The sequence below is a fragment of the Desmodus rotundus genome, chromosome 12 (genome assembly GCF_022682495.2).
Source record: "Desmodus rotundus isolate HL8 chromosome 12, HLdesRot8A.1, whole genome shotgun sequence".
Lineage (NCBI taxonomy): Eukaryota > Metazoa > Chordata > Mammalia > Chiroptera > Phyllostomidae > Desmodus > Desmodus rotundus.
Genome location: NC_071398.1, coordinates 14586132 through 14612628, shown reverse-complemented (window position 1 = coordinate 14612628; position 26497 = coordinate 14586132). Strand labels below are relative to the sequence as shown.

General features: G+C 57.8%; 4 protein-coding genes across 12 annotated transcripts; 2 read left to right on the top strand and 2 right to left on the bottom strand.

The window, feature by feature from the left end:
- Nucleotides 1-129: 129 nt before the first annotated feature.
- Nucleotides 130-6609, bottom strand: E2F4 (E2F transcription factor 4). Its single transcript, XM_024556216.4, has 10 exons — nucleotides 6410-6609; nucleotides 5873-5982; nucleotides 5572-5733; nucleotides 5218-5261; nucleotides 4464-4525; nucleotides 3946-4243; nucleotides 3242-3448; nucleotides 1415-1462; nucleotides 1163-1207; nucleotides 130-1063 (listed from the first exon to the last, which is right to left on the bottom strand). The coding sequence occupies exons 1-10, from the start codon at nucleotides 6542-6544 to the stop codon at nucleotides 948-950; spliced, it is 1227 nt and encodes a 408-aa protein (XP_024411984.2). The 5' UTR covers nucleotides 6545-6609; the 3' UTR covers nucleotides 130-947.
- A 1669-nt stretch (nucleotides 6610-8278) lies between these two features.
- EXOC3L1 (exocyst complex component 3 like 1) lies at nucleotides 8279-13539 on the top strand. 7 transcript variants are annotated; one of them, XM_024555886.3, is made up of 14 exons: nucleotides 8279-8460; nucleotides 8754-8807; nucleotides 9030-9190; nucleotides 9270-9489; nucleotides 10082-10694; nucleotides 10774-10891; nucleotides 11036-11161; nucleotides 11262-11362; nucleotides 11577-11687; nucleotides 12416-12545; nucleotides 12661-12783; nucleotides 12863-13018; nucleotides 13107-13231; nucleotides 13312-13539. In XM_024555886.3, exons 1-14 carry the CDS (start codon nucleotides 8445-8447, stop codon nucleotides 13499-13501), a joined length of 2244 nt encoding a protein of 747 aa, XP_024411654.1. In that variant the 5' UTR covers nucleotides 8279-8444; the 3' UTR covers nucleotides 13502-13539. The 7 variants fall into 7 exon arrangements, 6 of the variants coding, with proteins under 6 accessions (XP_024411654.1, XP_045047838.1, XP_045047840.1 ...); XM_045191903.2 differs by having other exon boundaries at nucleotides 9015-9190; XM_045191905.2 differs by having other exon boundaries at nucleotides 8664-8807; nucleotides 9015-9190.
- A 1126-nt stretch (nucleotides 13540-14665) lies between these two features.
- Nucleotides 14666-21503, top strand: MATCAP1 (microtubule associated tyrosine carboxypeptidase 1). Of its 2 annotated transcripts, none has more exons than XM_024556053.4 (7): nucleotides 14666-14823; nucleotides 17026-17648; nucleotides 17731-17874; nucleotides 18102-18234; nucleotides 19088-19393; nucleotides 19483-19580; nucleotides 20786-21503. In XM_024556053.4, exons 2-7 carry the CDS (start codon nucleotides 17082-17084, stop codon nucleotides 20948-20950), a joined length of 1413 nt encoding a protein of 470 aa, XP_024411821.2. In that variant the 5' UTR covers nucleotides 14666-14823; nucleotides 17026-17081; the 3' UTR covers nucleotides 20951-21503. The 2 variants fall into 2 exon arrangements, with proteins under 2 accessions (XP_024411821.2, XP_045047910.2); XM_045191975.2 differs by lacking the exon at nucleotides 14666-14823 and adding an exon at nucleotides 16311-16392.
- A 924-nt stretch (nucleotides 21504-22427) lies between these two features.
- Nucleotides 22428-26206, bottom strand: NOL3 (nucleolar protein 3). 2 transcript variants are annotated; one of them, XM_024555941.3, is made up of 4 exons: nucleotides 25825-26206; nucleotides 23272-23578; nucleotides 22744-23130; nucleotides 22428-22640 (listed from the first exon to the last, which is right to left on the bottom strand). In XM_024555941.3, the coding sequence occupies exons 2-4, from the start codon at nucleotides 23564-23566 to the stop codon at nucleotides 22633-22635; spliced, it is 690 nt and encodes a 229-aa protein (XP_024411709.2). In that variant the 5' UTR covers nucleotides 23567-23578; nucleotides 25825-26206; the 3' UTR covers nucleotides 22428-22632. The 2 variants fall into 2 exon arrangements, with proteins under 2 accessions (XP_024411709.2, XP_045047911.2); XM_045191976.3 differs by having other exon boundaries at nucleotides 26078-26197.
- Nucleotides 26207-26497: the final 291 nt, after the last annotated feature.

The following is a 26497-nucleotide window of genomic DNA, read 5'->3' as shown; positions in this document are numbered from 1 at the left end:
CAGGTGGGGGCGGGGAGGGAGGGCTGCCGGGCAGCCACACCTCTGGTTCCAGCAAGGTGACCCACCCAGTCCCAAAACCAATCCAGCAGTCCCAGGGAGGCCCCCTCACCCAAAGAACCAGACCAGAGATAGCCTTAGGCACGATCTTTATTCACTTGGACACTGTACAAATATTACAACTTCCTTTTGCTGCAAAAAGTATAAAAATAATCTTTATATAGGAATCCATTCATTACGGCAAATCTTTCTAAATCTCGGCAAATGGCTCTAAATGAGGGTAAATGAATAAACAAGAGAGGGACTATGGGGCAGCGGGAGGTTGAGCCAATCCTCAGGGACTCACCTGCCTAGACTCCTAGCTAGATACCTCTGTTTCTTCCTGTTGGCACCCCTATCACCACCTACAGGTTGTCAGGGCTAAGGGTCAGGCAGAAGGGGGACAGAGAAGACCAGAAGCTTTAGGGTCAAGGAAGGGGTGGGGAGAAGTGAAGGAGTCTAGAAGTGGTGCTGGCAAGTGGCCAACTCCACCCCAGCTTCCCTCCTGGGAGGGGGAGGAGCTAGCAGGAAGGGGGGGGACAGTGGGGGTTGGACAAGCTGCTTTATGGAGTTTACATGGGTCCGCATTCAGTGACACTGGGTGGCAGCAGAGCCTGGACTCAGGGAGGGGACAGGGAGGACACAAAGTGGGGGAAGGCTCCAGAAAAAGAGAGGCAAATATTTTGGCGCCACCATGGAGGGAGCTGAGCCCCTTTCTCCTGCTCTCCCAGCACAATACAGGTGTGGGTGCAGGAGTGGGAGCTATGGCCGGAACCGCAGTGAGGGAAGGCTGGGGAAGCCAGGAGTCTGTGGCTCTCAAGCTGTGGAGGGGTGAGGTGTGGGGAGGTCCCCAAGCAGCAGCCCTCAGGTTAGACAGTCTGTGTCCCAGTCACACAGGGCGTCCCCATCAGTCAGAGGTTGAGAACAGGCACATCAAAGAGGTCACAGACACCTTCACTCTCATCCAGGTTGTAGATGTAATCGTGGTCTCCGGGGGGCGGAGAAAGGCGGAGAAGGGGGGCAAACACTGCAGAGAGTACCAGACTGAGGCCTGGGGCCAAGGCCCTACCCAACAGCCACCCAACCCCCTCTCCACACCCACCCCCCACCTCCCTCGGCCACCCACCTTCTGAGGTCATCAGCTCCTCCAGCAGCTCTGAGCTCATGCACTCTGCAGAGGGAGAAAGAGCTCAGTTACGTTTCTGGCTACTGCTTCTCCACCCACCAGAGCCCATGAAGGGAACCCCCCAGTCAGGAACCTTTACACTTTGTCCAGGTACCAACCATAACCGTAGGTCCCCAGAAGGGCAAGAAAATCACTGTAAGACCAAACAAGCTGTGCCCCGCATCCTAGCCCTAAGGAGAAACATAGCCCTACCTCGTGTGGGGTCGAAGATTTCTGACAGCTCTTTGGGGAGTTCCAGAACTGAAAGACAAGAAAAGAAAGCCATGCTCAAGGGCACAGAGGTTCAGCTCGGTCCCACTCTAGCCCCCAACTTCCTCAGATCCTGTAACACCCACCTTGGGGCTCCACGTAAGTGAAGAGATGGGGGCCCTGCCCCAAGTCAAACTGGCACTGTCAATCACCCCTGCTGACCCAAATGCCTCAGTGCTGAGCCCAGGGTACCAAAGGCTCATTGCCGGTGGTGCAGCCCTTCTAACTCAGAAGTGCTGCGGAAGGGCAAGCAGACCCCTTCCTTTCTGAGCTCAGCATGCACACCCTGTCTGATGGCGGATGCCCTGCCTGATGCAGGATGCCCCGTCCACCCCCACCCTTACTGGGCACTTCCTCAGTGGCAGGCTCAGACACCACATCTGAGCAGGGTTACCAGGCAGAGGAGGAGGCAGACACTTCAACAGGGTCTAGTGCTACAGGGTGATAACCCTGCTAAAAAGGTCTGAGCGGGAGGATGCACATGTAAAGCAGGGAAAAATGAAGCTGGAGAGGAGTGCTGGGGCTGGATCACAAGGGATATCCTATGCTAGGCTTAGAGGCTCTGGTTTTATCCAGCAGGCCTTAGGAAGCTATTAAAGGTACTTCTGTAAACAGAAATGCCAGGCAGGCTGTGCTTCACACAGATCCTTGTTGACTGAGGTAATGAGGAGGATGCTGAAGAACTTATGCCAGAGGTGGCTGGCAGATCCCGAGTGTTGAGGATACGAGAGATGTCTGGAACAGAACTCACTTAGCAGACGTGATGTGGGAGGAGAAGGAGAAGGGGGAGAAGGAGCTGGAACTGGGAAAGCAAGTGTGGTGGAGAACACGTGGGAATGGAGTGCACACTGGATGTGCAGAAGAAGGCACATGGACACAAGGGTGGGGTCCAGGCGAAAGACCTGCGCAAGATGGAGGCTAGGGGTTCATCTGGCCCTCTGCAGATGTGGCATGGGACAGAGACCTGGGAAGTGTCAATGTTTAAGGAAGCGCCAGGAAGGGGTCAGAAGGGAAGCCAGTGAGAGAAGAGCCAAGAGCTGGCATCATTGAAGCCAAAGGAGGAAAAAGCATCAGTACAGAGCAAGAGACCACCAGGGCATAGCAACCTTGAAACCCGCGGGGGCTGGTGGTCAGGGCTGGGCAACTTATCGAGAGCGTGGGATGTGGGGTGGGTGCAGGGGTCCTGACTGCTGCAAGCATATCTATGAAGTGGAGTGGAGATGGCTTTCTCAGAGTCCAGACAGAGAGGAGACAGGGGAAGTAAGAGAGGGAGGCAGAGAGGACAAAGTGTCATTTAATGAGGGGAGAGCAGTGCCTATGGGCTGGGGAGAAAGAGTCCTAGAAAAAGCACACACTCAAGTTGCTAGATGGAGATGGGACCCCAGGGAGATAACACTACCTCTCCCGGGAAGGTGCTGCTCGTCTTTGGAGCCTGAGGACCACACCGCAGCCCCTTCCGCAGGAGCGTGCTTTCACCTTCCTGAGACCTGAGTCTAAGGGTGGCAGTCAGGGTTTGAGGCAGGGCCAGGGAATTTTGTGACAGACCAGGAAGGGGCACAAACAGGCACCAGCACTGAATCTAGAGGCCAAGCTCCTCACTCTGGCTGGCAGAGCTCTGGTCTAGGCAAGGTGGATGGCAAGGGCTGGCCCCTGTGCTGGCCAGCTCTGGCTGAGGAGTTAAGACAGCTGAGTTTCCAGCCCCAGTTCTGTTTCCGACCTAGGACTGGCTGAGGCTGAGTTCTCCCTGCTCCCGATGAGACAAGTACTCACCGCCTGTGGGGTCTGCCTTGATGGGCTCAAAGGAGGTAGAAGGGTTGGGTCCAGATGAACTGCTGCTGCTGCTGCTGCTGCTGCTGCTACTGCTGCTGTCCAGCAGAGCAGAAGACTGCAGTGGCCGGGTGTCCAGTGCTGTCGGGCCCAGTGGGAGTGAGCTCAGCTCACCACTGTCCTTGCTATCGGTTTCAGGGCCGCCACTCACTGCAACCACATGCCCCGAACGAACCCAGTCACTTGGGGGCAGGAAGTGGGATACTGAAGCTAGCTGTGACAAAACACACGGTCAGGCCGCCTACAGCCCTGGCTCCCAGGCCCTAGGAGAGTTGGGCACTGCCAGTCACCCCTGAAGAGGTAACCTGGAAATGAGGCACTGAAGGAGACGGGGACATAAGGCCTGCAAGAGGGGGAGACTCACGGACAACATGGCTGCTGTGACCACCCTTCAAGAGGGGCTGTTGGGGCAAGTGAGACATAGGTGGATCTGGGGGGAAACTGCCACCACTAATGCCCCTTCACTCAGTCAGAAATTCTGTTAAAAAGGGCGCCCTTGTCACAGCAAGGGGAGGTCAGCTGGGGCCAGAAAAAGGACAACCCCTATAGGGGCTCTGCCGGCTCCGAGTATAGCATCCCACAACCCAGAGGTATCGCCCCTTGGGTCCCAGAGACCACTCTGTCACCAGATGCTCGTCGCATCTCACCTGTGATCTCAGCTGCTGGACTGGCCATCCCTTGGGCTTCAGTGCTGCCAGGGACACAGGTGGTGGTGGTCACCTGGGGGCTGCTTGGGTGTGAGGCATCCTGGGGCAGAGCCACAGCAGGTTTGGGCAGGGGTGGAGGAGTAGAGACAGCAGGTGGGCTCTGGAGCAAATCTTCAGGCGGTGGCACAGGCACGGCCACAGGCGGTGAGCTCCATGCCTCCTTGTTCACCAGCAGCACCTCGATGGGGCCGCTCACACTCTTCAAATGAATCTGGTACTTCTTCTGCCCATTGAGGCCCTGGGGGTGTGGGACAGAGGACGGAGGGCAGGTGGAACTGGAAGCAGGCTTGGCTCCTGCCCGACATGAGCCACCGTGTCCTCTCCCACTCCAGGCTGCCCATCCTCCTAGATAACCCAAAAGCTCAGGCCTCCCCCTCCCCGCCCCACCCTGGACTTATCAGGCTCCACAGCCAGCATCCACCCTCAACCAACCCTGCCTGCCTGAGATGAGCACCCACCTCTGGGATGGGCACCTCCAGGCTGGTGCCAGACGGAGCCCGGATGGCCAGGAGGGTGTCTCCTAGAATATCAAGGAGGATGGGTTAGAGCCCAGGGGCTCAATATGAGCTGGGAATGGGGGTTCCTGTCCCTTGGAGCAAGGAAGGACATTATGGTCTTTGAGAGCCTACAGTAGGCCTCACCCATCCCCCACAGTGCCTTGGGCAGAGAACTAGAGCCTTTCTCCTTCCAAGATTCCAGGGGTCTGTAACCAGAAAATCCGGATTCAAACATGTGGAGCAAAAAAATTGTTGGCCATGGGCATCACACATCCTCTGCTGAGGGATGCTCCCTAGGTGTAGGTGTTCTGGCCAAAGCCAACATCCCTTCCCCAGGACCAGTCTGAGGGATGAAAGATGGAGAAGGGGCAGTTCCTGTATCCATAACATAACTAAACTAATTACAGGTTGGAAGTGGGCATCATTGCCCCCTGAATACAAGCACGCACGAACAAGGATGCAGAGGCCAAACCTAAGGGTAGACAGGGACTGGCCCAGGAACTCAGTCCAAGATTCTTGTATCCTCTCAATACGTTCAGCCTCCACAGGGTCCCAATGACCCTCAAATCCAGAACTCACCCTGCCTGATTCCTCTTTAGGAAGGCCTCAGGAACTCTCTTAAGAGATGGACCTCTCTTTGGATGCTGAACCCACTGCTCGGGACTGTGGCTCGGCCCAGCCCCACCCCATCTCCCCCCACTCAGGCTCTGCTCACCAGCAAAGCATCTGCAGATGTCCTCATGAGTCACGTAGGCCAAGGTGTGGGGGTTAAGGAGAACGACTAAAGCCCTGCCTACGGCGACAGCCGGTAGATGACAGAAAAGACCAAGCTCTTTAGCAGATACCTAACGTACAAGCCCTCAGAGAAGGTCCTGGGGCGGTGGCCTAGGTGGAGAGGGATCACAGGTGGGGTAGGGGCTCTAGAGAGAAGCAGGAGGCTGGGACCTGGCCAGGAGCTGCAGGACCAGCCTCTCAAGAGGGATAAGGCCCAGAGCACTACACAGCAAACCCAGATGGACTAGAGGGCCCCTCGCCCACACCCCAGGAGCAGGGACTGCCAGGAGGATATCAGCTGTTCTGCACGTCTTCGGTGACATTCCGGATGCTCTGCTGCACCCACACCTTGTGCTGGTCCAGTTCTTGCTCTCGCTGCTGCAGCTCCTCGATCTCTGCCTTGAGCTCAATCAGCTTGTCCGCAATCTCCCGGGTATTGCAGCCAGGCCCCACGCCCCTGAGCCCGGGGAGTGGGGCTGTGAGGGGTTGCCAGAAACTCCGCGTCTCATGGTCCCTGCTCTCTCCTGCACCCTCCGCCCCCCACCCAACACTTCTGGGGAGGGGATCCCATTACCCTCCCAGGTGCCCTCACTCACTTCCACTGGATGCTATTCTTGGATTTTTTCTCGATCAGCCCAATACCTTCCAGCACGTTGGTAATGTCGTAAATCCGCCGCTTCTGGCGCACAGCTAGGGTGTCAGCTGCCTGGCAGAGAGAACAGGGGACAGGGTGCTCAGTCCCACTCTCAGGTGTACCCTCAGGTACCCTGGGACTTGGTCTGTAGTAGTCTGGAAAGGCGTTGGACAGTCCCAACGCTCCTCCCAGCCATTACAGTGGCGCAGGACCGCAGGGCGGCAAGAGTCTGGCTCAGGCTGAACTGATGCTCTGATGCTCTTTTCCCCGGGCAGGGAGGGCCACGAGGACCTGCACCTGCAGCTCCGACACTGGCACACAGCTGACACCCAATTGCCTCAGCTGAATGGATTAAACAGCTCCAGGGCCCCCACTTGTGAGAAAGCATACGGATGGCGGCCTATTCTCTGAGGGCTCCGATGGGCCGCCCCGGGGGTTCCCGCTACCTGCCCAGGCCTGTTCCACCATCCCCACTGTTGCCCCTTAGCCCGAGCCGCACCAGCTTGAGGTCAAGCACGCCGTCCTTGGCCTCCTGCAGAAGCGACACGAACTTGGTTGTGAGAAGTCCCAAACTCTTCTCGTGCCGGCTTGGGGTGCCCGGGGGCGGCGGCGCCTGTGGCCCGGCCTCCGCCATCGTGCCCGCCCGCCGCCTCCCCTCAGCCAGGCCAGGCCAGGCCGGCGCCGCCGCCACTTCCGCTTCCGTTCCTCACCGCCAGCCGCCGGCGCCAGCGTCTCTGCTTCCGCTTCCTCCCCGCGCTCTCCTAGGGAACTCGGAGCAATACCTCTCTGCGGGCAGGGCCGCAAAACTTCGGGGACTATCACCAAATGTTCAACCGCCGAAAAGGACAAAAACAACCCAGGGATCCGGAGAGACAGGACGTGATGCAGAGACCTGTGGAGGAAGTCGGTGGACAGCCCGGCAGTAGAGAAACGGGAGTCACTGGAACCTTCCTGGTTGGCCAGCTTGCCCCAACACCACTAACTCTGCCCCAGCACCCGTGTCGGGAGAGGGGACCACGCTGCCACGTGAACCCCTTGTATTTCCCCAAGCCTGCTCCTACAAGCTACCCCACTGTCTTGAGGTCGCCTACCCCATTATCTTACTTCGCTCTCAGCCAAACAATAAGCACTAACTACATCTAGTTTGTCCTCTGGTCTGCAACCCCCCGTCCCCGCCCCTGACCCCAGCCTAGTCTTTTTCTTGTCTCCACGCTGCAGAGCTCAGGGACCATGGAATTACAACCACTTTTCAGCCAATGCAGACATGTTTACCGATGACCAAATGTAGGTAAAGCACTTAAAGCAGTTCCTAGCGTGTAGGAAGGATTATGTGTTTGCTGGGACCATTTTGTTATTTTTAACATTTTTGTTATTTATTATTGTTGATTTTTGGTCAAGTTCTCTGGGAAACAGACTTTGACAGAGATCTGCCTGCAGGAAGTTTATTGAAAAATCCACACTTGTAAGACAAGCAGAATTGGACAGAGAAGGGTTTAAACTGCAATGCAGTTATAGCAGAGGCCTCTTGCTGACCAGCAGAACTCCACCAGACCTGGCAGGGAGGACCCAACCCCACCATTCCCATCTTTCTGGCTTTCATCCCTCCCCCAACCCACCCAGAAGGGCTCATACCAGGAGGAAGGGCTGGCTGCATTTCGCCCTTGGCTGTGGAGTCCACTTCAGGCCCTGGAGGAGCCAGAACCCAGCCCATCCTACTAGGAGTTGTGAAACTGGGGTGGCCCTTCCAAGACGTTCCACGTCCAGGCAAGGGTACTGGGCCTTTGCAACCCAAAAGTGACTGAAAGACAGCTGTGAGACCTCAGCAGCGCACACTCCTGGCAGCTAGGGGAGCAAGTGTCTGTCGTGAAGGGTGGATTTGGGTGGTTACTACCTGGTTTTCCCTTCCATGGCCCCCTTTAACTCTCAAGATAAACTGCTTTCATAGCCCTTGAACCTCTCCTGCCATCGCCCACCACACACATTCTTCACCACTGCCCGTGATCTCTCACTGCTCTGCAAGGTGCACACCCTTCTCTGAGGGGCCCGTCAACCAGTTTTCATGCTGTGATGTTGTCTGCATCCATATCTGCACACCCCACTCTGCACAACAGGTTGGGGCCATCTAGTTCATGTCTGTTCCGAGCACTGAGGATGGTCAACACTCAACAATCACAGGGAGTACAGATGCTCCTTCCCCCAAGGAAGTGGGGCCCAGCCCTCCCCACCCCTTCCCACAGTGCAGATGCTCTTTCCTGTTGGGAATAATATGCAGGAGACTCAGCTTCCTTCCTTCCCGCACGTGGTCTTGGGGGGGGCGGGGAGGGACCTTGGAGGGAGGAGGGGACTCCTGGGCAGGGAGGTGGGACAGAGGCTTCCTTGGGAAGAGGAATTCTGCTGCATGCTGAGGTGTGGGCCAGAGCCACCCAAGCCCTGTGAGCCAGCGGAGGGAGTGTCCAGCTCTGCTGTGAGCTCTGGGGGAGAGGGCCATCCTCAAGGCCAACGCTGTTTGCTGTTTGCGGAGGAGGGAGACGTGGATGCCTGGTCAGCCTGGTGAGTTCCATACCAAACTGTCTTCTGCAACTAAGAGCAAGAGAGGGGTCCAGTGGAGACCTGTATCTACCTTCCTCACTTGACTTCAGGGGCAAAACTGAGAAATCCAGCAAGGGAGGCTTCCCAGGTGCCTCCCCATCACACCCAAGTCCCTCTCATTTCCTGAGAAGCCTGGGAAGGAGCCTCCCTCCTCCTTCTCACAGAGGCCTAGACAGAGCCTGCAGCTCAGAGGACTCTACCTGCTCTAACCCAGACCCTTGCCCAGACTCTCATCTTGGCTGTGGCTCCTCCAGGGCCTAAAGCGGACTCCACAGCCAAGGACAGAATGCAGCCAGCCCTTCCTCCTGGTATGAGCCCTTCTGGGTGGGTTGGGGGAGGGATGTGGCCAGAAAGATGGGAATGGTGGGGTTGGGTCCTCCCTGCCAGGTCTGGCTAGAGTTCTATCAGTCAGTAAGAAGAGTAGATTGCCCTGGGGGCCAGACTGAGGAGCAGGAAGGGGAGCAGGGTCAGCAGCCGCTTCCCTCAGGCCCTGCCCAACTGACATGGCTGCCCAGGCTCTTCCTGCCCAGGGCCCGAATGGCCAGAGCAGGAGAGGGCAGAGCGGCTGGCCCGGGGTGCAGCACTCAAGTGGGCCTCAGGAATCTTCTACCAGCCAGAGCAGCTGGCCAGGCTGGGCCAGTACCGCAGACGTGAGGTTCAGCGTACCTGCTCCCTGGAAGCACGCATTAAGGTGGGCTCAGGCAGGGGCAGGAGTATTGGGGGTGGGGGGCAGAAGTAGCCAGGCCTCACTATCTCCCTCCCTTCCGTAGTCAGTGGTGCAGTCATACCTGGAGGGTGTGAAGACTGGTGTGTGTCAGCTGGCCCAGGCCCTTGAGGCCCTGCAAGGAGCACGTGAGGCCCTGGGCCAGGCCCATGGGCTGTTCCAGGTTATGGCCGAGGCTGCACAGACTCTAGAGCCCTTGCGGGAGCAGTTTGCCCAACACAAGCAACTGCAGGCCCTGTCTCAGCTGCTGCCCCGGCTGCGAGCAGGTGAGTGTGCAAAGGCCCTGGGCTTCGGGCCTTAGATGGTTAGTCAACAAACGCTCGTGAAGGGGCGGGGGCGCTAGTAGAGATTACATGGAGGCACACACCAGGACCTCCCAGACAGTAACTCAGGCTTCAGATGGCATAAAAAGCAGGGTGCCGATTAGCTCACTCTGGGGTTCCTGAGCAAGGAATGTCTGGGTCAGGACTGACACCCAGTCAAGTGCCTCTGGCTACCCTGGTTGTTAAATTGAAATATTTTCCTAACAGGGAGGGTGAACAGCCACTAGGAAGGTCCTCCAGTTCCTCCCTGCCTTCCCTCCAGGATCCCTGACTTCCTTATGTTCCATCAATTCAAGGGTTTACACTACGACCTCTCCTGGTCCTTTCAGATCAGCCAGTGTTCTACTGTTCTGGTTATTTTTTAATTCTTTTTAATAAGACTAAATGTATTCAGTAACCTAGTGGAAGTCTACTGTACCGGTTATTAAATACTTTACACATGACCGCAACCCCAGGGCCTCGGCATCTGATCCTGTACCTATTGTACAGGTGGGAAGGCTGAGACCCAGGGCTGACATCTCTGCTCCCTCCTTAGTGCCGGCTGCAGTGGTCCACACACAGACCCTGATTGATGCCCATCAGCTCTTGGAGGCATATGTGAGCCTTCGGGAGCTAGAGCAGCTGCAAGAGGAGACATGGGCGTCTCTGGGGGGCCTGGAGTTGCCGGTCTTCGAGGGGCTGGGCCCTCTGGCTGAGGCACTGGGCCAGGCTGTGGAGATGGTTGTAGGGGCCGCAGGGCAGCTGGCACGGGAGGACCCAGCCCTGTTGGTGGCTGCTGTGCGTGTGGCAGAGGTGGAGGCCAGCCGTACAACTTCCCTTGAGCAGGCCCCCCGGGACTGGCGGCAGCGCTGTCTGCGGGCACTAGAGGAGGGCCTAGAGCGGGTCCACTTTGGGACACCTCTGCTGCCTGGACCAGGGGCCCTAGCTGGGTGGCTGGAGGCTCTGCAGGTGGCTCTACCAGCTGAATTGGCCACAGCTGAGGCACTGATAGCACCCTGCTGCCCACCACACTACAAGGTGGTCCAGCTGTGGGCCCATACGCTGCACAGTGGCCTGCGTCGCTGCCTGCAGCAATTCCTGGAAGGGCCTGAGCTGGGAGCCACTGACGCCTTCACCTTGCTGCACTGGGCACTGCATGTGTACCCTGGGTCAGTGCCTTTGGAATAATGGGAAGTGGGTGGATCGGCAGCTGGGGGCTCAGTGTGACATTGGGTTACTCATCGCCAGGCCAGAAATGATGGGGAGTTTGGAATTGGGGCCTGAGGCTGATGTGTCTCAGTTGGAACCCCTCCTGACCCTGGAGAATATTGAGCAGCTAGAGGCAACATTTGTGTCCAAAGTCCGGGTGAGTAGTTGGGGCCCGGGTCCAGAGAAACTCTGCCACCAGCTGTGTGACTGTATCTGTAGAGTCACATGTTAACCTACCTCTAGCAGGGCCAGTGGCCTGCTATGCCCACTACATTCTGCTGCCCCTCATCCCTTCCCCCAGGCAAGTGTGGTGCAGTGGCTGCAGAAGGCACTGGATGGGGAGGTAGCTGAGTGGGGGCGGGAGCAGGAGCCTGACACAGACCCATCTGGCTTCTACTACTCACCAATGCCAGCCATCGTGCTGCAGGTAGGTGGGAAGTGGCAGCCAGGCGGGTGGCCCTTATAAAAAATGGGTGGGGAAGGGCAGGACTAGGACTCTACTGATGGCTGCCCATCCCTGCCTGTAGATCCTGGAAGAGAACATTCGAGTGACCAGCTTGGTCAGTGAGTCACTGCAGCGGCGGGTGCATGGCATGGCACTGTCAGAACTGGAAACGTTCTTGAGGAGGTCCGCTGAGGCACCGGCCCACCCCTGACCCCTGGCCCTGCTCCTGGGACAGCCCAGAGGGGCTCTGAGTGAATAAGGCATATCAGTGGGAACAGGCTCCTCCAAACAGTGTCTTGGGAGTCTTGGAGGTGGGGCCGGAGTGCTCTCGGGACGGGAGGGATTGTTGGAGGACCAAAGCAACAGCAAGTGCAGGAGCTGCCTCTGCCCTTTGCAGCTTCAGTGATGCTCTGACCCGGTTCTCCCGAGAGCACCTGAGAAGGGAAGCAATGGCCCCCCATTACGTGTCCTACCTACTGGCTGCCCTCAACCACCAGTCAGCACTCAGGTAACAGACAGCCCCCACAGAACCCCACCTTCACTAGCCCCTGACTGAAAACCTATTAGGTATGGACCCAGCCTTCACTAGGCTATTAGGAACTTTGAACTCACGTAGCGCTGTGGTTCCAATCTACTAATTACCAGCTGTGTGACCCTGGGAAAGTTGCCTAATCTCTCCTTTCTCGTTAGTGTTATACGGGCGATAATGATACGTTATGAAAATCACATGAGATGTAAAGTACCTACCACAGTGCCTAACACACAGTCTCATGTACTCATCCACTCCACCTATACTTACCAAGTCCTGCTCTGTGCCAGGTGATGTCTGGGGTTACAGCTGTGGGAAACAATATTCCCATCCCCTTGGGTCTTATATTCTTTGGGATGAGGGCAGAGGGGCAAACAAATAAGTTGCTGATCTTTACTCCCTCTTGATTGGGATGAACTCCCTCCCCTTACCAGTGAGGGAACAGAAATCAAAAGACATGACTTGCTCAAGGTCACATCGCGAATTAGAGGGAGGTCCGGCTGGGCTGTGTCCCTTCTAACTTGCTGAGCCCACCACCCCACAACCCCAGACCTTCAGAAGTGAGGGGGAATTGCATTTCTTGTCCCCTCCCGCCCCCGTCCCCCGCGCACACCCGCCACTAGGCGGCGCCCAAAAAGCGGTCAGACCAAGGAAGGGCTGCGAGGGCCTTGGCCTTGGTCCTGAAACCGTACTTTTGGTTGGTCCAGCTCCTCCGTGTCCGTCTTGCAGCCTGACGGGGTGGCTTCAGGGGCCTGGACAGCGGTGCAGGCAGCGCTGGACGAGTTGCAGAGGAGGATCTGCCGATTGGTGTTGGAGGCGCTGCTGGTGGAGCTCCAGGTAAGGCTTCAAGTGGGGACTGGGGTAGGAGGAGATACAGAGTATGGATGGAAGTTGCGGGAAATGCCGGGACTGGATCGTCCTTCCAGCCCTGTCTCTGTCCCTGCGCCCCCAGCCCCCGTTCGCGACTCTGCCCTCGCGCCGTTGGCTGTCGAGCCCGGAGATGCTGGACGATGTGTGCGAGCGAACAAAACGCTTCTGCCGGAACTTCTGCCGTGTTCGGAATCCCGCGTTCCAGGTGTGTTGGAGAAAGGCAGGTGAGGGTGGAGCACCGATGGGAAAGGCGTCCTGGACCCACCTGATCGCCCTCCCTGCAGGTGCTCCTGGCCGAGGCAGAGCGTGCTGTGGTGCTACAGTACCTGTGCGCGCTGATGCAAGGCCGCCTCGTGTGCCGCGATGCAGACGAGCGGAACCTGGCGGCCGAACGCCTGCAACACGATGCTGCCCAGCTTCGGGATCTTTTCTCACATTTGGTGAGAGTTTGCTGAGACAGGCAGGGGTCTCAGTGGCTGGGTGGGTGGGAGCCAAGGGCCAGCTCAAGCCCTACCCCAACATGTTCAGGGCCTGGAAGAGGGCGCTCAGTGCGCTCCGGTGCTGCTCACCCTGCGAAAGCTGCTGAACCTCCGAGACCCCACGATGCTTGGCCTCGAGGTGGCAAGCCTCCGGCAACAATTTCCCGACGTGAGGTACGCAAATGGGGCGGAAAGACAGAAGGAACCTGGGAGGGACGGGGCGGGGCTGACGCAGCTCCCTGGTTCCCCCATAGTGAGGATCACGTCTCCGCCCTCTTGGACCTGCGTGGGGACGTTTCCCAAGAGCAACGCCTCGCTGCACTCAGCTCCCTGCAGGACGGCTCGCAGCCCTCGCCCGCCGCGGGTGGCCGCGCACTTTTCAGCCTTGTGCCAGCACCTACACCAGCTCCATCCAACTGCATCTTCTCGGGGATCTGTGTCTGACTCCCAACTGCCCGAAGAATAAAGCGACGCCCTCCATACGCCTGGATTGTGTGTGTTGGGGGAGGGGGAGGGGATGAAATAAAAGTGTCTGCGAACGTTAGAGGGTCCACGGGTAGGGAGACGCCATAGGTGTCCCGTCTCTAGTCCTGATATACGGGCTGCACCCCACCAATCCCAGCATCAGTTCCCAAGTATCCGGGCATCCGCCACCGTGCACGGACTACATCCCCACGTATCGGAGCCGAGGCAACGGATCTGGTGTCTCCCAGACCCTGCCTCGCAGGGCCAGGTACTTACTATCTGAAGCCTTGAAACCTGCCTGGCCCTGGTGGAGGGAGAGGGCTCAAGGCAATGTCCTGCCGCCCTGGTGTGGCTTAGTGGATTGAGTGCCCGCCTGCAAACCTAAGGGTAGCCAGTTCAATCCCCAGTCAGAGCACACGTCTTGGTTGCGAGCCAGGCCTCCAGTAGGGGGCGCGGGAGAGGCAACCACATATTAATGTTTCTCTCCCTCTCTTTCGCCCTCCCTTCCCCTCTCGCTAAAAATAAATAAGTAAAATATATTTTTTAAAAAGACAATGTCCTGTCCAGGGGATGCCCAGAGACGTGACCAGGTGGCGGGCTCCTTCCCCTCTGTCCTGCCCAGCCCCACCCCTCAGCTGTGTGCTTCTGCGCCCTCCGCCACGGAGCTTGACGCGAGTTCGCGCGCTTTAGCGTGAGCGTGCGCGTACGCGAGTGCTGGCGTCCCCGACGTCAACTCCCGCGGGCGGGGCTGCCGGCGATTGTTGTTTCGCAGCGGAACGGCGGAGACGAGAAGAGTAGCGAACAGGCTGGGGTGAGACACGAGGATAGAACCCTTTTACTCAGAGGGGCTGAGAAGGCGCGCAACGCGAACCCCACACCGCCTGCCAAGGAATTCCCCCCTCTATTGTGCCCTGGCCCCGCCCTCCATTGAGCACGCTTTGCCCCGTCCCCCCGCCGTTTATTGGCTGCTTGTCACGCCCCTCCTCGAAATCTCTGTTCCCATTGGTTTCTCTTCCACGTTATCCTCTCCCGGTTTCCTATTGGCTCAGGCCACACCCTCTTATTTGTCACCACACTCCGCCTTCAGCCTGGGATCCTCCCCCAGCCATCTTTCATTCATTCTGCATCTAGTGCTGGGTGCTTGGGGCATGGGGGTGAATCAGACCCGTCCCTCCCCTTTGGGAGTTCAGGAGATGGTGAGGGCACACGGACCTACGCTACGACAGTGACAGCCTAGGGCGGTAAAGAGGCCGCCTAGGCACTAGGAGCCTCTAAGTCGACTGGAAGGCTCCCTGGAGGAGGTGAGGCCTAAACCGAGCCCTGAAAAATGGGTAGGAGTTTGCTTAAGGGAGATATTGGGAAAGCATTCTTGGCAGAAGGACCTGAGACATAAAAGAAACAGATGTATTTTGATCATTTGCAAAGAGGTAGGTGGAAGGAAAGATGAAGGGGGACTGGTCCAGGTAGAGGGGAGGAGACCAGTGAGGCATCCAGGAAAGTGTTCAGTCACTTGAGAGGAGTGTAGCCTGAGGCCTGAAATCTTTTCAAGCAGCTGGTCTCTAGGCAGGGTGAAAGGAATGTGTGTGGGGGGTGGGGGAAGGGGACCAGATCCAGACGGGGAAACAAAGTTTGAGAAAGGAATGATTTGAAACAAAGTTTGAGAAAGGAATGATTTCAGTTATGAAAAGGAGAAGGGCTCTTGGGTTGTTATTTGTTGAGCAGCGCTCTGGGTACTGTTCTGAGCCCAGGGGACACACTATGAGCACTCGAAAGGAGAAAACGGATAACAGTTAAATATGCTTTATTCGAATAGTGATATCTGCTACAGAGAACAATGAAGTGAAAAAGGGTAAGAACTTGTGGTGGAGTAGGGAGAGGATGCCTACTATTTATAGGGTGTGTTTTAGGGAGGCTTTTCTTTTCTGTTTTAATTGATTCTGAGAGAGAAAAAAACAAAACAAAACATCTGTTTGTTGTTCCACTGTGTATCCTGACGGGAGATCTAACCCACAACCTTGGCGTATCGGGACGATGCTCAAGCCGACTGAGCTACCCGGTCAGGGCTGGGCAGGGGGCTTTTCTGATAACTTATTTGTGCAGAAATCCAAAGAATGTGAGACAGTGACCCCTGCAGTTATACGGGGGCAGAGGGAGGCCATTTCAGACAGAGGACATGTTCAGTTGGAGATGCCTTTTATACATTCCAGTAAAGATGTTGAACTGAGAACTGGCAACACTAGTCTGAAGTTTATGGAAGTCTGGCCTGATGATTTTAAACCCAGGAGAGTGGATGAGATTCCCTAGGGAGTGAGCACAAACAGAGGAGAGAAGTTTCCAAGTGCATTACAGTGTGAAGAGGTGAGGAAGACAGGGATGACCAGCAAGGAAGATCGAGAACAAACAGCCCATGAGGTCGATTTGGGGAGCCTAGTGGAGAACATGTTTCCAGAATGAAGTGATTAACTGTGTCAAGAGCTGCTTATCAATGTGAAGATCATTGATGACCTTGGTCAGATCGGTTTCAATAGAAATGGGGGGGGGGCTAATTGGAGTGAAATTTAAGAGAGAACAGGAAAGGAAGAAATGGAGGCTGACAGCTAGTGGGAGTGGTGCTATTGCTGGAGGGGTTGGGGTCAAGTGAGGATCGGGTTTGGTTTGGTTTGGTTTGAAGATGGAGAAATAATAGGATCCATGTGTTCTGATGGAATGAATCCAGCAGAGAGGAAGATATTGGTGATGTAGGACTTGGAGAAGAGGGGAGAAATACTGCAATTGTGTCCCTGAGCAGGCAAGGGAGTTCGGAGGCTGGAGCTTTCGGTTACTCTCTGGAGGCACACTGCATTGGACTGAGCCCTGGTACAGAGTCAGGGGTGAGTGCCCCAACACCAGCCTTGGATGACAACTAGGAAGATGCCTCTGATAGGGGACAGACCAGATATTGGCTTGGATTTACTGAAGTTTCCCTCTGATCCCCAAAATCTGATTCTAAATTGGGTTTGAACAGATGGACAGAGAGCGCTCCGGGTGGAGGGACTAGCATAAGCAAGGGGTATGCAGGCACTACAACTTATTGAGGCCAAGTGGGCTAGAGGAGGTAGGTGGGGCCAGGGGGAAGGGAGGGGTGGGGCTGAAAAATACCATAGATGGAAGGCAGGGAGAAGGTAGTGAGGCCCCCTCACCTATCAATCTGGCAGCTGAGGTTACATTGTACCAGCTTCTGGCCTAGGTGGGTGCTGAGCACAGGGATTAAAATAATGAGTAGGGGCCCAGGCCTGATGCCTGGAGCTCACAGGCTGAGGGTGTTCCAGGAACCACCATCTAGGAGAGGGTATACGACTCTTCCTCCTGATTTCTCCCAGTCCAGCTTCCTTAAGTGAGCCTGCTGAAGGGAATGGACACTGGGGTGGGTGGGGTGAAGGGGCAACCACCCAGACCCCTGGGGACCCTGCTGGTCCTCAGGCCACACCATTCATGCTGGCCTCCCTGTACCCTTCTATACCCAGAAGTCAACAGTGTGGGGAGTTGCAGTGACCCTGCTGGATGTGACGCCCAGAACAGAATGGTGCTGGACTCAGGGGCTCAGGTGTATGAGCAGCCACCCCCCAGCCCACCAGCCAGTCGCTCACCCTTGGGCCACAGACTGAAGCCCTCGGACCGAGATGGGACACCACTGTACCCCTGGCCTCAGTCCCTGGCCTTGCCCCTGGCTCTGTCGGTCTCAGCGCTGCGGCCCCGGCCTGAACTGCAGTCCTTCTCAGACCTTCGCTTGGGTCACCGTGGCCACATGCGCCGCAGTGAGAGCACCTACACCGTAAATAGCACTGGCCGGCGCAGGGGTGGCACCCAGGGTCGGGCCCCACCTGGACGAGGACGGGATCCAGGTCAGGGCACCCTGAAGTCTGCAGCCTCCCTGCCTCACATTGCTAAGACTAGAAAGGATGGAGGCCACGGTGCCAGCAGGAGCCCCTGCATGTTGGTGGCCCTGCGGCCAACCAACATGGACCGTGAGCGGGACAAGTTCTTTCAGTCCCATTACACCTACAACCCGCAGTTCGAGTACCAGGAGCCCATGCCCACGGCTGTGCTGGAGAAGTACTGTGAGGCCTCTGGCCAGTTCATCCATCAGGTCAGTCCAGCCCGCCCACCTCTGCCTGGCCCTGGCCACCCGAGAGGCCCGGCCTGACCAACTTCCGTGGCCCTGTGTGCAGGCAGTCGGCATCATTGAGGCTGTCCTGGAGAAGTTTGGTACCTACGAACACTTTGAGGCTGCGACTGGGGGCCAGCTGCTGACCAAGTGCCAGATCTGGTCTGTTGTGCGCAAATACATGCAGAAGGAGGGCTGCGTTGGGGAGGTGAGCTTGCCCCGCCTGTGAGAACTCTGTTCTGCATGACCCAAACTGGACTTCCCAGTGGGTGGTGCCAGGCCCACACCTGGCCAGCTAGTGACCCCTGGCAAGCCCTGGCCCTGCCCTAGTAAAGGTGGGAGCTGGCTCCGAGCAGAGATGGTGAGGGGGGGGTGGGTATCCTGGCCAAGGGTTTGGGCTGGTGGCCATGGCTCAGGGCACTGCTCCTGCCGCAGGTCGTGGTGCAGCTGAGTGAAGACCTGCTGTCCCAGGCAGTGATGATGGTGGAGAACAGCCGACCAACCCTGGCCATCAACCTGACCGGAGCCCGTCAGTATTGGCTGGAGGGCATGCTGCGGCACGAGATAGGTCAGGGTGTGGGGAGGTGGGCGGGTGGGTAGGGGTGAGAGGGGGCTGGCGTGTGGGGAGACAGTGAGGGGCTCCAGTAACCCCACCCCTCTCTCCCACTTCCCTCCGAGGACGGGCTCTCTCCCTTCACAACCAGTCACCCCCTCCCTCTGGCTCACAGAGGGAGCCCCAACATGCCTGGCTGCTCTCCAGGCTCACCCTCATCTCTCACTCCTCTTTGGTATCCTCTTTTCCTCCCTCCACTTCCTCTCTGATTTCCCTTGACGGTTGGGACCAGCTGCTGAGGCCGGGACAGGCGGAAGGGAGAACGCTGAGGGCCCCCCTAGCCCAGCCGATGTGCAGGCCCTCCAGGGTGGGAATGGGCTTGGCCGAGGACACACACAACTGGGGATAGGAGGGGATAGGCCAGGCTGGAAAGGAGAGCACGGGACACTAACTACTATTCTTTTCTGTCTGTCCCTCCTCATCAGGGATCCCGTTGCTCTGGGCAAAGGTGGTTTGTCACTAGGGACATGGGCGTGACTGTCAAAATGATGTGGGCCTGCAGGATGTGGAGCTGGGGTGGTGTGTGAGTTTCTGCTCCTCTCCAGGGGGGCTGGGGAGCAGTGTGCGTTTGGGAGATGTGTGTGTGTGTGTGTGTAGCCCTGGATGGGCAGGGGAGGATTCTTGTGTGTGAGACTCTTTGGGTCTTTGGGTACGGGCTCGCTTGAGGTTTGGGTAGGGGTGGCGGGGAAAGCCTACGTGAGAGCCAGAGTTTAGGGGCACGAGGATACACGTGTGAGTATGGGTTAGAGGTCCGGCACGCGGGTACCCGGATGACCCACCCATCACCGCCTCCCTCGTCCTCCCACAGGCACCCACTACCTGCGAGGCGTGAACAACGCGCGGCAGCCCTGGCACAGCGCCGAGGGCCGGCTGCAGTACGGGCTGCGGCCTGCGAATCCCACCGAGGAGGGCCTGGCCAGCCTGCACAGCGTGCTGTTCCGCAAGCAGCCCTTCTTGTGGCGCGCAGCGCTGCTCTATTACACCATCTACCGAGCCGCACACATGTCTTTCCGCCAGCTCTTCCAGGACCTGGCGCGCTACGTGCAGGACGCCGACGTGCGCTGGGAGTACTGTGTGCGCGCCAAGCGCGGCCAGACTGACACCTCGCTGCCGGGTGGGTACCCACGTGGGAAGTACCCTGAACTGGGGCAGGGGCAGGGGTGGCTTCAGGTGTAGGGGCTCATGGCCCTCCTGTGCCCACAGGCTGCTTCAGCAAGGACCAGGTGTATCTGGATGGCATTGTGCGCATTCTGCGGCACCGCCAGACCATCGATTTCCCGCTGCTTACCTCGCTGGGCAAGGTGAGTGGTCGAGGGCCTTCAGAGGTCCCAGCCAGCCCTCCTCTTCATCGCAGTATTCCCTGAGGATGCAGGGCGCCAGGCCCCTCCAGCGGGGGGAGGTGCGCACAGGAGGTGATGTGACGGTTGGGCAGGTGCTGGACCCCGCCTGCAGACACGCGGGTGCAGGTACTGCATCTCAGAGGAGCTGATCATTCCAGACCAAAGGAGCGGCCAGGAAGGCCTAGAGATGGAGGCTGGAAAATGGCCAGGGACTTGTTCCCTGGCATCTGTGCCAGGCCGAGAGAGGCAAACATCCGAAGCAGCGGGGAATCAGAGGAGCTTGAAGTAGAGTGGCATAGACGTGTCCTTTAGAAGCCTCCCTCTGGGTGTTATCTGGGAGAGAGGGAGGCCTAGGGAAGGGAGTGCAGGGAGAAGAGGAGGAGGCCTTTTAAAAATATATTTATTTATTTATTTATTTTTAGAGAGAGGGGAAGAGAGGGAGAAAGAGAAGGAGAGAAACATCGATCTACTGCCTCTCCCACACCCCCGACTGGGGACCTGGCCCACAACCCAGGCACGTGCCCTGGATGATAATTAAACCAGTGACCCTTTTTTTTGCTGGCTGGTGCTCAGTCCACTGAGCCCCAGCAGCCAGGGCAGGAGGCCTTTCTGGTCACTCCTGCAGAACTGCTGGCTGCCTGGCCTACCCGATGCAGTGGCCATGCAGTTTGAGAGGGAGCAGCAGGCCAGAGAGCTCTTCAGAGAGTGGAATCCCTTGAGCTCAGTGGCCACCCTGAGTGGGAGGGTGACAGATTCCAGTCCCCTCCCTGGAATCTGACTAGGGAGCTGTCAGGAGTGGCTGGCCCAGTCCGGCACCCAGGAGTTCAGTGCTGGGTATGGGGAGGCTGAAGTGCCTGCGAGCTGTCCAGGAGAAGGTGTTCAGAAGGCAATTGGACACCCAGGTTTGGAGACGGGGAGAGCTGGGCTGAGGACAGGTAGGGCATAGCTGATAAAAGAAGGCGTTGAGAGAAAGAGCGAACACCCAGGACTGAGCCTCAGGGTACATAACATTGGGAGTGGATCAGGAGAGAAAGGGGGGAGTGCCAGGAGCAAAGGGTGATGAGTAGGGACTGGTAAAGCCACGGGCCACTGGTAAAGTGGCTGGGATCAGCCACGTGAAAGCCAGGGCCTCTGCCTGCCCCTCAGGCCCAGCTTCCTCCCTGCAGGTGTCCTATGAAGATGTGGACCACCTGCGTCCCCATGGGGTACTAGACAACGCTCGGGTGCCTCACTTCATGCAGGACCTGGCGCGCTACCGGCAGCAGCTGGAACACATCATGGCCACCAACCGGCTGGATGAGGCAGAGCTGGGCCGTCTGCTGCCTGACTGATGTCGGGTGAGGATTCCGAGTCATCCCCCAGAACACAAAGATGGCTGCTCTGTGCTTCCACGGCCTGGGTGTTTCTTGGGGAAGCTGGGAGGGCAGAGCATCTCAGGAGGGAGGAGCGGCAACATCAGTGGGTTTGTGTCCCTCGCTGGTCTCCCTGGGACCTGGAGACCAGCATGTTGGACAAACTCAGTCTGCCCTCCTGCCTCTGTCTATTGAGCAGAGGGGAATCCTGGGGGTAGCAGAGAAGTTGAGCATGGATGGGATTGGGGGGTGGCTTGGGAGCAGAAACTTGTCCTTGCATGAGATGGCTTTGGGTGTCCACATACTGCAGTCTCCCTTCCCCCACCTGGCCCCTCGGTGCTCCTACAGCTTTCACGCTGTCTACCTCTCACTGGGCCCTGGTGGGGGTCTCCCTTCTCCTCAGGCGATTACCTGAGCCTGGGGTCCTTGCTTTCACACAGACTCAAGGGGCAAGGGTCCTGACAGTTAGAGACCCAGCTGGGCTGGGATGTGCTTTCCTGGATTTTTCCTGTCCCGCTGCTCAAGTATTTATTCCCAGTTTAAATGCTCTACTTCCTGAGGCTGGAGGCAGTAGTGTCCGAAGGTTCAGGGAGGGAACAGGGCTCCTTTGGAAGACACCCTTGTTCCTAGCCCGGGTTGCATCTCTCTCTCTCTCTCTCTCTCTCTCTCTCTCTCTCTCTCTCTCTCTCTCTCTCACACACACACACACACACACACACACACACACACACACACAATCCTTTTGGCCTTGTGAGTTGAGCCCTGGAGCTCATCTGGCCCTGCCTCCACCCCCCACCCCTTCTGGGGACCTCTGCTGTCCCTGTCTTTGCCCACACCCTCAGAGCGGGTCTGACAGAGGTTGCAGCAGCCACAATCAAACCTGAGGGGTGGGCCCCTGGTTGTCCCAAGTCCTGAGCTCTCCTGGACCAGGAGAGGTACAGAGATGGTTGTTGCTTCCAGTTCCACCTCCGACTCAGCTGTGTGAGGCTGACCCAGTCCCACCCCCACCCTTGGCCTTAGTTTTCCCATCTGTAAAATTCGGAAGTGCAGCCAGAAAGTCATTCATTTAGTTAGTGAATATGCATAGATGGCCTTCTGTGTGCCAGTTACTGGTCAAACCCTCACTGAGCTCCCAGCCCTGGAGAAGCCAGACAATTAAAACAACCATTACAGTAAGGTGTGTGGTCTTTATCTACCCAAGACCCTTTCTTCTTCCTGTGTCCTAGCCTCATTTCCCAAGGCTGTCAGCTCTAGCCTTCCCTAAGGGGAGAGAGATTCTCCTCTCCTGGCTTTCTGCGCCAGGCCCAGGGGCTTCCATGGAATAGCGCTGGTGACAACACATGCCCCCAAATGGTTTAGGAAGATAAAAGGGCCCCAGTCAGACCCTATGGCACTGGGTGCCTGGGTCTTGGATCTCCAGGGGGGCATCTTGAGCTGTTGACAAAGTGGGGCTGGGTGATGGGGCACAGGACTGCCCAGGTCACCTTTATTTCTGGGCCAAGAGCCAGAATCACAGAGATCCCAGACCGACCCTCCGAAGTTTAGTCACTTCCAGTGAATACCGGGCCAGGTGGAGCCTTGGTGGCCATCGCACTCCGCCCTGGCAGGGTCCCAGGTCCCGTTCGGCTTTCATGGGGAGTGGCCTGTCAGCGCTCTGGCCTTCAGGAATCTAGACATGAAGGGGGAAAGTGGTTGGTCAGCTGGGGCTTGCCCTCTGCCTTCTGGGCCACAGCCTCCCACCAACCTGTCACCGGGTTTGGGCAGCCGACCACCTTCAGATTCATCTCCCTCGCAGTCTGGCTCCGGCTCGGGCTCGGGCTCGGGCTCGGGCTCTGGATCCGGGTCCAGCTCCGGTTCGGGCTCGGGCTCCGGTTCGGGCTCGGGCTCCGGTTCGGGCTCGGGCTCGGGCTCTGGTTCTGCCTCTGGTTCCGGATCCATCTGCAGTTCCGACTCCGGCTCTGCCCCTTCAGCAGCCTCAGCTTCTAGCTCTGTCTGGGGCTCCTCGAGGGTTCCGGACTGCCCTTCCTCGGAGCTCTCTGGACCCCCGGCCTCATCGCAGTGTGAAGCTCTGGGCAGCCCAGGGCATGGGGTCCCTGAGCCGGCTGCCTCAGGTGTCCAGTGGCCTGGGCATGGAGGGTCGTAGCTGCGTTCCCGGTATCCTGGGGAGGGGGTGGGAGTGTCTCAAGCTCAAACATCCCTTTTGCGGTTTCCTCTGCACACTTCCACCTCTAGGGGAGGCTAGAACTCCTTCCGCATCACACCCCCTACCCTGACCTAGGCTCCGCCCCATGCACGCTCACCAGTGCCTACGTGCTGCCAGTCCCAGGCAGGGTCGGGCGCGCGCGCAGTTCGCTGGGCGCAGCGCAGCAGCTCCTGGCAGGCGGCCTCGCCCTTGCTCTGCACTAGCAGCAGCAAGCGGCGCACCCTGCGCTCGGCATCTGGCAGCGCATCCAACGCCTCGTACTCAGGCCCGGTGAGCACGCCCCTTGCCAGGAGCGCATCCAGCAACAGCCCAGAGTCTGCCTGCAGCGTCTCTACCAGGCGTTTCCGCTCCCGGTCGATAGTCTCTGATGGTCTCTCCTGCGCGTTGCCCATTGTGGGGGGTGCCTGGGGGAGAGGGAGACAGGTACTGGGGGCTGGGGCCTCTCTGCCCTTGGCCTCTCTCCCAGGGCTCCAGTGAACACCCGTGGCTGGGGTCTAAGTTCACCTCGACCCCCGGGGGTAGGACAGCTCTACAGCAACGGACTCCGTACTCCCGCCTCTCTCATTGGTTCTGTCCTATCTCCTCCTCCTCAGGCTTCTCTCTAGTTCCCTAAACATCACCTGTGGCCCTCCTCCCCTCCCCTCTGCTCTGGTCTGGCAGGACCCTTATCTACTCTCTGACTGCTCTCCCCAACTAGGACCAGTTCTGAATCCCAGTTGCCTGCAAATTCTGCGATTTGTTCAGACCCAGTTTATCCAAACTAACTTTTCTTTCCCAAACCTGCTTCCCACCTTAACAGCAAAGACCCCACACCCAGCTTGCAGTCAAGTCCTTTCCAGTCTGTCTGCTGAATACTTCTCTGTCATCCTCACTACTTCTGGAGTCCAGGCTTTCAGCTCCGGCCTGGACCCTGCAGAGTCCTGAATCCCCTCTGCAGCCAGAGCTCAAAACCAAGATCCTTCTCTGCTCCTCCCACCCACGGGGAGTGACCACACCCCTTATCCTGGCCTGAGATACTCCTTTCCAGGACAGGACCTACCACTGCACCCCTCACCAGTGCCACCGCCAGGTTGCAACCCCAGGGTGGTCTCACATCCCTTCCTGGTCCTCTAATGCCTGAACAGGGATACCTGAATTCTCTTTAGTCCTAGCTCTGACCCGACACTACCTGAGAACCAGCTTTCTCCCTGCCGCCCTGGGAATGACTCACAGCCATCTCTTGCTTCCTCTTGAAGTACCCAGGGCCCAACTCAAAAAAGCTCTCAACAATGTATTTTCAGATGCCTGCTGAACTTTCACTGTTTCCTCTTCCATTTTGAGAGACTGCCTCTACCAATCAGCAGGTGTTAGAAATTAATCTGCTTTGCCTACTTATTGACATCTAAGGATAATGGCTCATCCCCTCTTGGATGTCCTGACCCAGGCAGCCAGGCCCCTGGCATCAAGGGACAAAGAGGCCAGGCCCTGGGCCACACCCTCTCTTAGTCCATTTCCTCCAGCCTTAGCTTTATCCACATGGCACCCTTCTGGTCCTGCCCTCCCTTTGGGATCTCTCCCCTACCGCCTTACCTGGCTCTAGGTTTGGGAGAGCAGATTTGGTCCCAACACCCTCCTGCCTTCCAGGTCCTTAATTGCAACCTGGCATCACGCTTTGCCTTCCTGGTCATCTCACCCCTCCTGGCCACAGTGAAGCATCAACTCTTCCCCCAGGCAGGGTGCTGATCAGAGACCAGGATCGCCCCTTGCCCCTCCTTCTCCATTCATGTCCCACCTGTGACAAATGCTGCTGCTCCACCTTTCAGCAAGTCTCCATCAGCAGCCCCCCGCAACCGCACCATCCTCACTGCCTCTCCTTTGACAGCCTCTCTGAATACCTCTCACTCCCATCTCATCACCCCACAGCACAGTGATTTCTGACAACTCTGGGGCAGGACTGATTGTCCCCATTTTGCAGAGGAGAAGACAGTCTTGGCGAGACCAAGTGCCAGACCTGGGATCTGACTCGCTCCAACCTGAACTACAATGAGGTCTCCTGCCAAGCAGAATGTCAGTCCTAACTGCCCGTCCTCTTCTCCTCCCTGCCCATCAGAGAGAATTCAGCAGATCTCACCTGGCTGCTCTCCCACACCTCCTGGACAGCCAGGGCTTCTCGCAGTGCCCCCAACCCTCAGTGCCAGGACAACTCACTAAGCCCCTGGCATTTCTGAACCTCAGCAGATGCTGTTCCTTAAGCCTGAAAATACCCTTCCCCTTCTCACAAGATGTGGACCCAACCTCCAAGACTCAAATAAATGTCCCCTGTCCATGCCAGTGCCTGAGTGTGCCCTAGGCAGACTGGCTCCGTCTCACCCCAGTGAACAGCATGCGCCCTCAGCCCTGGGCTGACTGGCACCACTGCACTGTGTACACGCAGGCCCTCTACCCTCTTCAGCTGAGTCTTCCAAAGGCTGTCCTCCAATCACACGTGCAAGGAGAGGGGACAGAACCGACTCGTGTACAGGCGCAGAGAGGGAGGGGCGATTGGATTGGCCCCCTCGTTCTCCCTCACTCCTAACCAAGTTATTTTTACGTTAACCTCCTCCTCTTGAGTACAGAAACCTCAACCAGCCTGGGCCCTCCAAGACTCAATACTCAGAGGTCAATACTGTACCGAAGTTACGTCCCAGCCAGTCCTTCAAGGGTCACGGGCCAGATCCTTCCCGGGGTACTAGGCAGCTCCAAGTTCGAGGCGTGGAGGGGGGTCTCGGCCCCCCCTCCCCACCTGGCTTCCGCGGGGTCTTTTGCTAGGGAGCGAGAGGCGTGGGAAACTGCGGGAGCCTTTGCCCAAGTGCGACCACAGGCTCCCCTGATCTCCCCTTCCTCGGGTCCCAGAGTTAAGAATCCCGCGGAGGGGCGGGGCTCACAGGCCTTGAAGCGCAGCTGGTGGGGGTGCAGATTCCGTCCAATCTCAGTTTTTTTCCCCTCCCCCAGCCGGGTGGGGTGGGGCTCCCGGTCGGGTGCGCTCGGAGGGCCCCTCTCACCGGTCAAGCCTCGGCGGGGTAGGCGATGACGAGGCAGAAAGGGCTGGGCGGGGTGGATGGGAGCAGCAGCTGCTGCGGGGGAGGGGGGAGGGGCAGCCAGGACTGCCGGGAACCGGGAGGAGGTAGAGGAGAGCGGGCTTTCTGTTCCGCACCCAGGAAGGCCGAGAGCCGAGCCCGCGCATTGCCTGGGCTCCTACGTGTAGTCCGCTATCCCTCCCAACTCCAGCGAGGAATCAGAGTCAGCGAGGAGGCAGTGCGGTCCGCGGGCTCACATACCTGATGCCCACTCCAGGCCTGGCAATT

Coding starts and splice junctions, on each gene's coding strand:
- MATCAP1 (XM_024556053.4), top strand. CDS start 17,082: ATGGTGCTGGACTCAGGGGCTCAGGTGTATGAGCAGCCACCCCCCAGC. Junction 19,394..19,482: donor GACTGACACCTCGCTGCCGG/GTGGGTACCCAC, acceptor CTGTGCCCACAG/GCTGCTTCAGCAAGGACCAG. Junction 19,581..20,785: donor TGCTTACCTCGCTGGGCAAG/GTGAGTGGTCGA, acceptor TCCTCCCTGCAG/GTGTCCTATGAAGATGTGGA.
- E2F4 (XM_024556216.4), bottom strand. CDS start 6,544: ATGGCGGAGGCCGGGCCACAGGCGCCGCCGCCCCCGGGCACCCCAAGC. Junction 1,208..1,414: donor AATCTTCGACCCCACACGAG/GTAGGGCTATGT, acceptor CTCCCTCTGCAG/AGTGCATGAGCTCAGAGCTG. Junction 1,064..1,162: donor GGAGCTGATGACCTCAGAAG/GTGGGTGGCCGA, acceptor TACTCTCTGCAG/TGTTTGCCCCCCTTCTCCGC.
- EXOC3L1 (XM_045191903.2), top strand. Junction 11,363..11,576: donor CTGGAAACGTTCTTGAGGAG/GTCCGCTGAGGC, acceptor TGCCCTTTGCAG/CTTCAGTGATGCTCTGACCC. Junction 12,784..12,862: donor TTCGGAATCCCGCGTTCCAG/GTGTGTTGGAGA, acceptor CCCTCCCTGCAG/GTGCTCCTGGCCGAGGCAGA.
- NOL3 (XM_024555941.3), bottom strand. CDS start 23,566: ATGGGCAACGCGCAGGAGAGACCATCAGAGACTATCGACCGGGAGCGG. Junction 23,131..23,271: donor CTGGCAGCACGTAGGCACTG/GTGAGCGTGCAT, acceptor CCCCCTCCCCAG/GATACCGGGAACGCAGCTAC.